General features: G+C 54.0%; 1 protein-coding gene across 2 annotated transcripts in view; it reads left to right on the forward strand.

The window, feature by feature from the left end:
* Positions 1-5,103: 5,103 nt before the first annotated feature.
* The window catches only part of TBC1D15 (TBC1 domain family member 15), a 72,292-nt gene continuing 64,565 nt past the window's right edge, over positions 5,104-12,830 (forward strand). For both annotated transcript variants that reach the window (XM_029079442.1, XM_029079443.1), the window contains exon 1: positions 5,104-5,203. In XM_029079442.1, the coding sequence (XP_028935275.1) occupies positions 5,171-5,203 (33 nt within the window). In that variant the 5' untranslated portion in view covers positions 5,104-5,170. The remainder of the gene's footprint in view (positions 5,204-12,830) is intronic.

Here is a 12,830-nt window from a genome sequence, read left to right on the forward strand (position 1 = left end):
TGGCTTCCTTACGGCACATCTGGTCATCGGACGGCCGACGACGAATGAACTCCACGAGATCACTCGATTCTGAACTGCAGATTCCGGTACATCGGCCTCGGTTTTCCTCCGGCTAATCGCCGATCTGTGACACTCGGCTGACTCCCCAAAGCGCTTGAGAGTCATCAGCGTGTTTCGTACTGCAATAAACACGGTATATATGAAACACTTGGAGCATTTTCTCACATGTATACTTCTGGGGCACAATCATCCGCCTTCAGGCACTCCTGAGTGGTTTTTCCAATAATTTCCTCGGAGTTTTGATGACTTTTGAAGTCTTTGGCATCAGAAGAGTTTCCCGGAGGTTCCAAAATGAACCTCAAAAATCAGATCACCGCCCCATCTCCATTTCAAAGGAAGAGCATCAGCTACGTGGCAACTCGGGGGAAAATTTGCCACCTCTGCTGTTCCCCCCGTCACTACGTTATACTAGAGAAGCAGCGTGGCCTAGTGGATAGAGCCCGGGCCTAGGAGTCAGAAGGACCTGGGTTCTAATCCCAGCCCCGCCATCTGCCTGCTGTGTGACCTCGGGCAAGTCACTTCATTCCTCTACGCTTCAGTTACCTCCTCTGTAAAACGGGGATCGAGACCGGAGAGCCCCAGGCGGGACGGGGACTGGGTTCGGCCCGATTTGCTCGTATCCACCCTCGTGCTTAATACGGCGCCTGGTTTAACAAATACAATCACTATTATTATTATTATTTTTACGCATGCAGGCAGTGATGTCACATGGAAGTCCAAATTCATGAAACGCCTCACAGTTGGCTTTAAAGCGCTCAATCGCTTTCCCTCCTCCTACCTCACCTTGCTACTCTCCTCCCACAACCCTACCCGCACGCATCACTCTCCGCTTATATTCCACGGACATTTATTCTCCCCGAGGCCTTCTCTCAGTCCCGCTTTCCCCTTCTCCCGCTCCCTTCTCCCTCACCCCCATTTGCTCCCTTTATTCATTCCCCCTCCCCGCCCCACAGCCCTGCCCGTACGTAAGTGGAGCGGCGTGGCTCAGGGGAAAGAACACCGGCTTGGGAGTCAGAGGTCGTCGATTCTAATCCCGACCCCGCCACTCGTCAGCTGGGCGACTCCGGGCGAGTCGCTTCACTTCTCTGGGCCTCGGTTATCTCCTCTGGAAAATGGGGGTTAAGACTGGGAGCCCCACGTGGGACAACCCCGATGACCTCGGATTTACCTCAGCGCCGAGAACAGCGCTTGGCCCGTAGTGAGTGCTTTACAAATACCACTGTTATTATTAGATATGTACATCTATTTATTTATATTAGACTGTAAGCTCGCTGTGGGCAGGGAACGTCTGTCCATTGGTTGTATCGTACTCCCCCAAGCGCTCCGCACACGGTACGCGCTCGATCAATACGACCGACTGACTGACTAGAGGATCTTCCTGTGCGGTGGGGAGACGGGGTGGGAGGGGGATGACTCTGACCCGAATCCATTGCTCTTGAACAGTGCCGGACGTAAGCCCGAATGAGCAGGACCTCGGCCCCAGACGAAATCCCCGGGCAGCCGTTCCGGTTTGAGAACCGCCGGGCCAAGGTGGAGGTGGCCCTTTTGGGTGGGGGGAGAACTAAAGCGGGACAGTGGAAGGAGGTTGGACGTAGGGCCCGCGTCCACATCCTCCTCCTAACCACTCCCTGCCTCCACGCCCGCTCACCACCGCTGGAAACCGGGCTCCGGACGGAAGTCGAGAAGGCGGAGGTCAGCGGTGGACGACGGGACCCTCTCACCGATCCATCGACGGTGTTTACTGAGCGCCTACTCGATGCGGGATACTCTACTGAGCACTTGGGAGAGCACAAGACAACGGAGTTAGTAAACACCTGACCTAACAGGAGCTAACAGGCTCGAGACCGACAGGGAGCCAAGAGTGTTGGCGGACGAGCGGACGGTCACGCCCCTCGGCACCTTCCCAGCGTGGCCCAGTCCGGCCAGCGTGGCCCCCCCATCACCCGTTCCCCAAACTCCGCCCCACCCCGAGCTGGGTTCCTCGGCCAAGGCGACAACGGCGGTCTACTTACTCGATCCCTCTTCCCTCTCCCTCAACTTCCCTTCCGCCATCGCTTGGTCCGTGGGCTCGGGGCCCGGGGGTGGGGGGTGTTCGGGGAGGAGGAAGAGGAGGGAAACCTCAGCTCTGAGTGGAAATTGCCAGCCCGGCCTCACCGTCCTCGCCCGACCTGAACGGCGGACCTCGCTCCCACCGGGTTCCGGGGAGAACCCCTCTCCGGGGGTGTGGGGCAAAAGGGGCGGAAGGACCATGGCCTTTTATTCTGGGGCTCGCCGTCCCTTTTTCCACAGCTGGATGTAGAGGGTCGAGGGGAGGCTCTGCCTTCCAGTCCAGCCCCCGTCATTCATTCATTCACTCGATAGTATTTATTGAGCTTAGTACTATGAGTATGTACTAAGCGCTTGGAATATACAAGTGGGTAACAGATAGAGACAGTCCCTGCCCTCTGACGGGCTCACGGTCTAATCGGGGGAGACGGACGGACAAGGACAGTAGCAAGAAATAGGATCGAGGGGATGAACATCTCATTCAAACAATAGCAAATAAATAGAATCAAGGAGCTGTACATCTCATTAACAAAATAAATAGGGTGATGAAGATATATACAGTCGAGCGGACGAGTACGGCACTGAGGGGAGGGGAAGGGAGAGGGGGAGGAGCAGAGGGAAAGGGGGGAAAAGAGGGCTTAGCTGAGGAGAGGTGAAGGGGGGGTGGTAGAGGGAGGAGAGGGAAAAGGGGAGCTCAGTCTGGGAAGGCCTCTTGGAGGAGGCGAGCTTTAAGGAGGGATTTGAAGAGGGGAAGAGGATGAGTTTGGCGGAGGCGAGGAGGGAGGGCGTTCCGGGACCGCGGGAGGACGCGGCCCGGGGGTCGACGGCGGGACGGGCGAGACCGGGGGACGGCGGGGAGGCGGGCGGCGGAGGAGCGGAGCGTGCGGGGTGGCCGGTGGAAAGAGAGAAGGGAGGAGAGGTAGGAGGGGGCAAGGGGATGGAGAGCCTTGAAGCCTAGAGTCATCACCGCGCGAGGTCGCGGGCTGGGCCAGATGTGCGGCCCCTCGGGTAGGCTTCTTTCGGAAAGGTTTTAGTCCCCCCCGCCGTGCTCTTCCGGCACCGCCGCCTTCCCCTCCCCGAAGTCGCTTCGGCCTCGTGGTCGCCGTCATCGCCCCATTGCAGCTATCCCCCTGCCTCCTCACCCTAGAGGTGTGCCCTCTGGGTCAACGGCCTCACTCCCTTGACCAAACCAGCCCGGGTGGCGACGCTGTCCGGGACGGAAGGAGTTGCCCGGGATACAGCTGTTTCGCCCTTCTAAACGCGAGGAACTTCATCCGCTCAACATCGAGCGTTTGCCGTGTGCGGGATACTGTGCTAAGCGCTGGGGAAAGTACAAGAGAGCATCAGAGACGATCCCCGGGCGCAGCGGGCTCCCGGCAAGGCGTGGCCGATTCACGCTGAGAAGCAGCGTGGCTCAGTGGAAAGAGTCCGGGCTTGGGAGTCAGAGGTCATGGGTTCGAATCTCTGCTCCGCCGCTGGTCAGCTGTGTGACTGTGGGCGAGTCACTTCACTTCTCTGTGCCTCAGTTACCTCATCTGGAAAAGGGGGATCGATAATAATGTTGGTATTTGTTAAGCGCTTACTATGTGCACAGCACTGTTCTAAGCGCTGGGTCATCAGGTTGTCCCACATGAGGTTCACAGTCTTCATCCCCATTTTACAGATGAGGTAACTGAGGCCCAGAGAAGTGAAGTGACTCGCCCACAGTCACACAGCTGACAAGCGGCAGAGGCGGGATTCGAACCCATGACCTACGACTCCCAAGCCCGTGCTCTTTCCACTGAACCACGATGCTTCTCGATTTAAGACTGTGAGCCTCGTGTGGGACAGCCTGATGACCCTGTATCTACCCCAGCGCTTAGAACAGTGCTCTGCACATAGTAAGCGCTTAACAAATACCAACATTATTATTATTATTATTATTTGCTCTGCCGCGTGGGATTTCAACGGGTCACTTTCAGCTTCCCGTCCTTTCTCTTCCCGTCGACATCCTCCCGACCAGTTTAGCAGGAGGTGCGGGATGGCGTAGGGGCTTGGGAGCCGGAGGTCGTGGGTTCTAATCTTGAGTCTGCCGGTTGCCGGCTGGGTGACCTTGGGCAGGTCGCTTCACCTCTCCGGGCCTCGGTTCCCTCATCTCTAAAATGGGGATGAAGACGGTGAGCCCCACGTGGGACAACCTGATGAGCCGGTATCCTCCCCAGCGCTCAGAGCAGTGTCTGGCACATAGTAAGCGTTTAACAGATATTGTTATTATTATTCTTGTCTGTGCCTCAGTGACCCCGTCTGCAAAATGGGGATGAAGACGGTGAGCCCCACGTGGGACAACCTGATGAGCCGGTATCCTCCCCAGCGCTCAGAGCAGTGTCTGGCACATAGTAAGCGTTTAACAGATATTGTTATTATTATTCTTGTCTGTGCCTCAGTGACCCCGTCTGCAAAATGGGGATGAAGACGGTGAGCCCCACGTGGGACAACCTGACGATCTGGAATCCTCCCCAGCGCTTAGAACAGTGCTTGGCACACAGTAAGAGCTTAACAGATACCGTCATGATTATTATTATTGTCCGGGCCTCAGTGACCTCATCTGTAAAATGGGGGTGAAGACGGTGAGCCCCACCTGGGGCAACCTCATCTCCTTGGACCTCCCCCAGCGCTTAGCACAGGGGCTGGCGCGGTAAGCCCGTCAATGGGCAGGGACTGTATCTGTTGCCGATTTGTCCATTCCAAGCGCTTAGTACAGTGCTCTGCACAGACTAAGCGCTCAAGAAATACCATTGAATGAATGAATGAGCGGCTACCGTAATTCCTCGTAACTCGGCCCCCGCCGCGACCTCAACGGCCCCGCCGGCAGCCGCTTTGGAGGGCGGTAACGCCCCCCGCCCCCTCCCGCGCATGCGCGCTCTCTCCGCGCCCCCCTCCCCCCCCCCGCCGGGTGAGGCGCATGCGCTCCGCGCCCCGCCGAAGGCCGCTTCCCGGGTGGGGGCGGGGGGGATGTTGTGGAGGTGGCGGCGGTGGCGGGGCACGTGAGCGGCCCGTTACGTCATCGCGGGCTCGCGACACCAACATGGCGGCGGCGACGACGGGCGGCGGCGGGAAGGTAGGTAAATAACGGCGGCCAAGGGCGGCCCGAGGCCAGGCGCAGCCCCGGCCTCCCTCCCTCCCGGTCCTCCCTGCCCGCGGCCTCCGCCCCTGCCCGCCCCCCGTCCGTGGGTCCGTGGGTCCGTCGGGGGGGGGGGGGGGGCGGCGGGGGAGCGGCCGCCGTGCGCGGAGCCCTGCGCTGTGTGTGGCCTCCGGCCTCGGGCCCTCCGCCGCGCCTCGGCCCCTCCGCCGCGCCTCGGCCCGCCGGCCGGGGGGAGGGAAGCGGGGAGCCGGGGCGCGGCCTCTCCCGGCCCTCAGCCTCACACACCTCGGACCTGGCCGGACCTTCCCTTCCCTTCCCCTTCCAATAGCATATTTATTGAGCGCTTACTATGTGCAGAGCACTGTACTAGTCCCCTTCCCTTCCCTTTCCTTCCCCCTTCTCTTTCCCTTCCCTTCTTTTCCCCTTCCCTTTCCCTTCCAATAGTATTTATTGAGCGCTTACTATGTGCAGAGCACTGTACTAGTCCCCTTCCCTTTCCCTTCCCCCTTCCCTTTCCCTTCCCTTCTTTTTCCCTTCTCCTTCCCTTCTTTTTTCCTTCCCCTTTCCCTTCCCCTTCCCTTTCCCTTTCCCCTTCTCTTTGCCTTCCCTTCCCTTTCCCTTCCCCATCCCTGTCCTTTCCCTGCCCCTTCTCCTTTCCTTCCCTGTCCCTTCTCTTCCCCTCCCCTTCTCTTCCCCTTCTCTTCCCCTCCTCTTCCCTCCCCCTTCCCTTTCCCTTCTCTTTCTCTTCCCCTTCCTCGTCCCTTTCCCTTCCCCTTCCCTTTCCCTTTTTCTGGAAGAAGGCCCCCCAACCCTTCCCCTCCTCCGCCCTTCCCCCCCTCCCCTCCCCTCCCTCGCCCCCGCCCCCCAGCACTGCTCTACATACAGGTACACATCCATAATTCCATTTATTTTCTTAGTGAGGGGCATATACCTCTAATTCTATTTATTTTATTCATGTGCATAGAGCTACAATTCCGTTTATTCTATTAATGATGTGCACGTCGCTATAATTCTATTTATTTTGGTAACGGTGTGCGTTTGCCTCTAATTCTATTTATTTGATTAATGATGCGCCTATATCTGCAATTCTGTTTATTTTTATGAATGACGTACATGTATCTCTAATTCTATTTATTTTATTAATGTGCATATAGCTACGATTCTATTTATTCTATTAATGATGGGCGTGTATCTATAATTCTGTTCATTTTATTAATGATGTGCATATACCTCTGATTCTATTTATTTTATTAGTTATATGCCTATATCTATAATTCTATGTATTTTATTAATGAGCTTATACCTCTAATTCTATTTATTTTATTAATGACGTGCATATATCTCTTTATTTTATGAATGATGTGCGTATGCCTCTAATTCTATTTATTTTATTAACATGCACATGTACGACTCTGTTCTATCGGTGATGTGCACGTATCTATGATTCTATTTTCTTAATGGTGTGCATGTGCCTCTAAACCTACTTATTTTATTAATGATGTGCATTTATCTCTAATTCCATTTATTTTATCGACGACGCGCACGTATCTGTAATTCCATTCATTCATATCGACGCGATTGACGCCCGTCGACTTGTTTTGTTGTCTGCCTCCCCCGTTCTAGACCGCGAGTTGGGTAGGGACGGTGTACTGTCCACTGTACTCTCCAAACGCTTAGTCCAGTGCTCCGCACACAGTCAGCGCTCGAGAAGTACGATCGAATGAACGAATGAGAGAGTGGCGGAGGCGAAGCCGGCCGGTTTCGGGGCGAAGTCACGCGGCCGTTTGCCCTGTCGCGCCGGGAGGTCGCCGGCTGTCGCTCGCACCCTTCGCAGAGGCCGCGGTTTGTCAGACGGTCGAAGGGGGAAAGAGAAACAGCGCGGCTCAGAGCCCGGGCTTGGGAGTCAGAGGTCGTGGGTTCTAATCCCGGCTCCGCCACTTGGCAGCTGGGTGACTTTGGGAAAGTCACTTCACTTCTCTGGGCCCCAGTGAGGGACACCGTGAGCCCCACGTGGGACAGCGTCATTACCTTGGACCCACCCCTGTGCTTAGAACAGTGCTTGGCACATAGTAAACGCTTTACAAATGCCATCATTATTAATAATGATAAAAATAGGCGGCCGAGCTCCAGCCCCCCGCGCCGCGTGCTCAGGCGGCGTCTGCCCTCTTGGCCAGGGCCTCGATGCCCTTCACCCACATTCCCCTTGCCTCTTATTGTGTAACAGAGTGGACTGTTTGGCGGCTTCATTCATTCAGTCGTATTTATTGAGCGCTTACTGTGTGCAGAGCACTGTACTAAGCGCCGGGGAAGTACAGTTCAGCATTCCCAGGGCCGCAACTTGTCTGCGAACCCGCTTAATGTCGAAGCCCTCCGCTTCCCTTGCTGTTGCCGCCTGGCCGTTCGAACGCTTCACTTTTCATCAGCACTCGTATAAGGGGGATTGGATGGGACGAGGGACTGGAAGGTTAAAGTCATGGCAAGAGCCCGGCCTTGGGAGTCGGAGGTCGTGGGTTCTAATCCCGGCTCTGCCACTCGTCAGCTGGGTGACCGTGGGCGAGTCACTTCCCTTCTCGGGGCCTCAGTGACCTCCTCTGTAAAGCGGGGATTAAGAGCGGGAGCCTCACGTGGGACGGGGACTGGGTCCGACCCGATTACCTTGTATCTGCCCCAACGCTTCGAATGGTGCTTGGCACGTAGTAAGCGTTTCACAACTACCTTTACTGTAGCTTATTAGCAGCTCCAGGAAAACTTGAGCAGAGTAGGGATGTGGAAGCTTAATTCTTATTAAGCAGGTGGTTCTTTTCCTGACTAAACCCTCATTTCCTCCTTTACCACCTCCTTCGCCACCCTGGCACTTGAATTTGCACCCTCTGTTTCATCCCATCCTCAGACCCACGGCCCCCGTGGACTTAGCCACAGTTTATTGATTATTATTAATGTCCGTCTTCCCCTCTAGGCTTTAAGCTCATCGGGTCGGGCAGGGAACGTGTCCACCAACCCTCTTATGTTGTCCCCGCCCCGGCACTTAACAGAGTGTGTCGCCCACAGTCAACACACGGTAAACACAATTAATTTCATTTCCCAGTTATGTTCTCTCTTGCCTTGGTCCCCGTGGCTGTTCAAGGCTAGGAGTCCTCTTTATCTTCGGCATTATTATTCAGTGACTCCGGTAGCGTCGTTTTGCTTAAAGTGAGTACGTTCAGGCTCTGACCATTATTGTGGCCCACTAAAGAGTACAAACAGAGCTATGCCCATTAATATTAATAATATTAATAATTATAGTACTTTAAGCACTTACTATGTCCTAGGTGTTGGAGTGGATACGAGCAAATGGGGTTGGATGCAGTCCCTGCCCCACGTGGGGATCACAGTCTCCATCCCCACTTTTCAGATGAGGCAACTGAGGCCCAGAGAAGTGAAGTGACTTGCCCGAGGTCACACAGCAGACCAATGGCAGAGCTAGTCTTAGGACCCGGGTCCTCCTGAACAGCGATGAGAGCCTATTTCTCTTTGTCATTAGATACTGGCAACAGTTCTACTTAGCGTAGATGATGCCAAAATGCTCTCTACTTATCACTTGGTGCCTTTTCACCGCGTAGGATGAGAGAGCCCAACCGGAAATCATGTAGCATATTTACACAAAAAATATAATGCAAACTCTTCCATTATCGCTTCTTAGTCGCATTGTTATTTATATGACCAAATAACTGATTCTGATTTTTGACCGAATAAATACAATTGCTTGCTGTGTTAATATTTTACAGGTCAGGTTTTTCTTTTTACGTTGAGGACATCCTTAATGCACCTGGCATGATGTTGATGATGGTATTTTTTTAAGCGCTTACTCCGTGCCAAGCACTGTTCTAAGCGCTTGGTTTCCTGTGGGAAACCACTTTGTTCAAAGCACTCTGGCTTAGCACTGGTTTCGTGGACCCTATTAAGAATACCACTTGGAGCATAGCAGTAGATGAAATACACATCGGTTGTTTGACATGTTAAGGTGATTCTGTAGGAAAAATGAAAACTAGGCAATGTCGAAGGAATATCTAAGTTCCTGGTGGGGCAGTTGATTAATAAGAATAATTATAATAAAATTAAGACTTAGTAGGTGTTCTGAGTGCTGGGAAAGATACAAGATAATCAGGTCAGATACAGCCTCTGCCCCTCTTAAGGCTCGCAATCTAATTATAGTGATAATTGTATTTTAGTGATTACTCTGTGCCGAGCACTGTACTAGGGTAAGATGTAAGAGTCTCGGTCGCCACATGAAGTTTTATAGTCCAAGTAGGCGGGAGAGCAGCTGTTGAATCCCTTTTTTTAACGGATGAGATAACTGAGGCACAAAGAAGTTAAGTGACTTACGAAAGACCACACAGTAGGGACGTGGCGGAGCTGGGATTAGAACCCAGATCCTCTGCCTCCCAGGGCCGGGCTGTTTCCACTAGGGCAGCCTACTCCTCACTGGGCCGTGCTGACTGTCTAAAAAGGAAATTTAGCAAAGAGTTTACATTCTAAAGAAAAGCACAGGGATAGAACAGGCTAGCCTTATTCCAGATGCACCCGATCCATTTATAAAGAGAGATTTGCATTTTTGCGACGCGCTGCATTAGGACTGGGGCTGAAACGCTCAAATTCCGACACGGGGGACGCGTGCGAGAGTACCTGGTTCGGGGTTCGCGGCCCCGCGAGCATAAACAGCATTTTGTCAGACGAGCATTCCCTAGGTTCCTCGCTGCCGTTCTCTCTAAAGCGGGTATCGATAAATCTTAACGGCCGAGCGCGTGAAGAGTTTTAAATGGTGAGCGGGGACCTGTGCAGAGCAGGGCTCTGAGAAGGGGGAAAACGCTTGGAGGAAAGGGGGGATAAAATAGACCCCCTTGACTAACGTCAAGGGGCCCTGAGTCCTGCTTTGTACACTCTGCGGCGTCTAATACTCTCGGCGTTGGAGGTACTTAGTGAATGCCGCTGCTGGTGATGGTGAAGGGGAGGAGGAGGGACAGAGACAGGACTCTCAGGCAGCCCCGGAACCAAATCTCTGCCAGTTGTGAAGCAGCGTGGCTCCGTGGAAGGAGACCGGGCTTGGGAGTCAGAGATCATGGGTTTGAATTCCGGCTCTGCCACTTGGCAGCTGTGTGACTGTGGGCAAGTCACTTCACTTCTCTGTGCCTCAGTTACCCCATCTGTACAATGGGGATTAAGACTGTGAGCCCCACGTGGGACAGCCTGATCACCTGGTATCCTCCCCAGCGCTTAGAACATATAGTAAGCGCTTCACAAATGCCATCGTTATTATGGGAAGCGGCGTGGCTCAGTGGGAAAGAGCCCGGGCTTGGGAGTCAGAGATAATGGGTTCGAATTCCGGCTCTGCCACTTGGCAGCTGTGTGACTGTGGGCAAGTCACTTCACTTCTCTGTGCCTCGGTGACCTCATCTGTCAAATGGGGATGAAGGCTGTGAACCTCACGTGGGGCAACCTGATGACCCCAGCGTTGAGAACAGTGCTCTGCACATAGTAAGCGCTTACCAAATACCAACATTATTACTATTCCCCGACTAACCCCTCGTGTATGCAGTTGGACCTGTACCCCATGAGCCCCTGATCGTCGTCACCCCGCCCTCAGGGCCGCAGCATTTACCTACCTATCCGCAAGCTATTTTAATGTCTGTCTTCCTTCTAGATTGTAAGCTCCTGGTGGGCAGGGAACGTGTCCGCTACTTCAGTTTAATCGTACCCTCACAAGTGCCTAGCACACCCAATGCTCTGCCCACGGTAAGCGCTCAGTACCGCTGATTGATCCTGAATGGAGTAGTCTTCTCCCCCCAGGGTTCCCGAGAGGGCATTTGGACATCTGTGTAGAGGCCTGAGGGTTAACCTGTCTCTACAGACCGTAAGCTCTTTGCGTACGGGGAAACGTGTCGGTCGGGGGTCTCCCAAGTGCTCCGTCGGCGGTGAGCGCGCGGCAGGTACCCCCGGCTGATGGATTATAGAGTGGAGGGAGGAACGTTTTCCCCTTCGGTACGGCTCCCAGTTCTGCCTGTCCGGTCAGTACGCAGGAATCCAGGGGAACTTCGCCCAGAGGCCTGGTATTCCAGGAATGTACCAGGTCAGTTGGGTGGAGGGAGTCTGACCCCTGACTCGACCCACGAGATGCCCTCCCCTCCCTGTCTTCCTCCTTGCCACTTCCTCGTCGCTCGGGATTATTTCGGAAAATCACCGCCGAGATTCTGGCCCCCACGGTCTCCCTCGGGGTGCTCCCCGGCTCGTTGTGGGCAGGGAATGTGTCTGTTATATCGTACTCTCCCAAGTGCTTAGGGCAGCGCTCTGCACCTAGTAAGTGCTCAATAAATATGATTGACTGACTGACACCCCCTTAGGCTAGCGTTTCATTGTCGAAGGTTAGGACCCCCCCTCCCCCGGGGAAACGGCTCTGAGTGTGTTGTCCTCTTTCACAGGTAAGGCAGGCCTCCATTTAGGTTTCGCGTTACCAGCCAGTGGCATTTCTACATTTGCAATCCATTTCAGTTTTAGGGCACTAACTGAAATGTCCCAGCATGGGAAAGGAAATCTCCCAGTCAGATTATCTTGTATTTACTCCAGTGATTAGTTCAGTGCTTGGCCTGTAGTAAATGCCTAACAAATGCCACAGTGATTTTTGGACACTATTTCCATTTCTCATTCATTCATTCAGTCGTATTTATTGAGCTCTTACTCTGAGCAGAGCACCGTACTAAGGGCTCGGAAAGTACGACGCAGCAGTAGAGATATTCCCTGCCCACAACGGGTTTACAGTATAGGAGGTGGGGGAACACAGACATCCAAACAATTAAACAGGCATCAATATAAATAAATAGAATTATGTATGAATATATTTATACTCAAGTGCTTAAAGGAAAGTCGCGGAAAGGAAGGGAGAGCTGGGGAAAAGGGGGCCCGGTCTGGGAAGGCCTCTTGGAGGAGGTGCGCCTTCAGTAGGGCTCCGAAAGGGGGAAGAGGGATTCTTTGGCTGATTTGAGGAGGGAGGGCGTTCCAGGCCAGAGATAGGACGGGGGCCAGGGGTTGGCCGCAAGACAGGCAAAATTAAATGAAAAGGTTAGCACCGGTGGAGCGGAGTGTGCGCGCCGGAATGTAGAAGGAGAAAAGGGAGGTGAGGTAGGAAGGGGCAAGTCGATGGAGAGCTATAAAGCCAATAGTAAGGAGTTTTTGTTGGATATGGAAGTTGATAGGCAGCCACTGAAGATTTTTGAGGAGGGGGTGACGTGCCCCGAATGTTTCTGTAGAAAGATAATCTGGGCAGCGGAGTCAAGTGTGGACTGAAGCGGGGAGAGGCAGGAGGTTGGGAGGTCAGAAAGGAGGCCGATGCAGTCGTCCGGTCGGTACGGGATGAGCGACTGTACTAAGATGGTAGCGGTTTGGATGGAGAGGAAAGGGCCGATCTCGGCGATGTTGCGAGGGTGAGACCGACAGGTTTTGGTGACGGATTGGACGTGTGGGGTGAAGGAGAGAGCAGAGTCAAGGATGACACCAAGGTCTCGGGCTTGTGAGACGGGAAAGACGGTTGTGCCGTCTACAGTGACGGAAAGTTCGGGAGAGGACGGGGTTTGGG

The sequence above is a fragment of the Ornithorhynchus anatinus genome, chromosome 14 (genome assembly GCF_004115215.2).
Source record: "Ornithorhynchus anatinus isolate Pmale09 chromosome 14, mOrnAna1.pri.v4, whole genome shotgun sequence".
NCBI lineage: Eukaryota > Metazoa > Chordata > Mammalia > Monotremata > Ornithorhynchidae > Ornithorhynchus > Ornithorhynchus anatinus.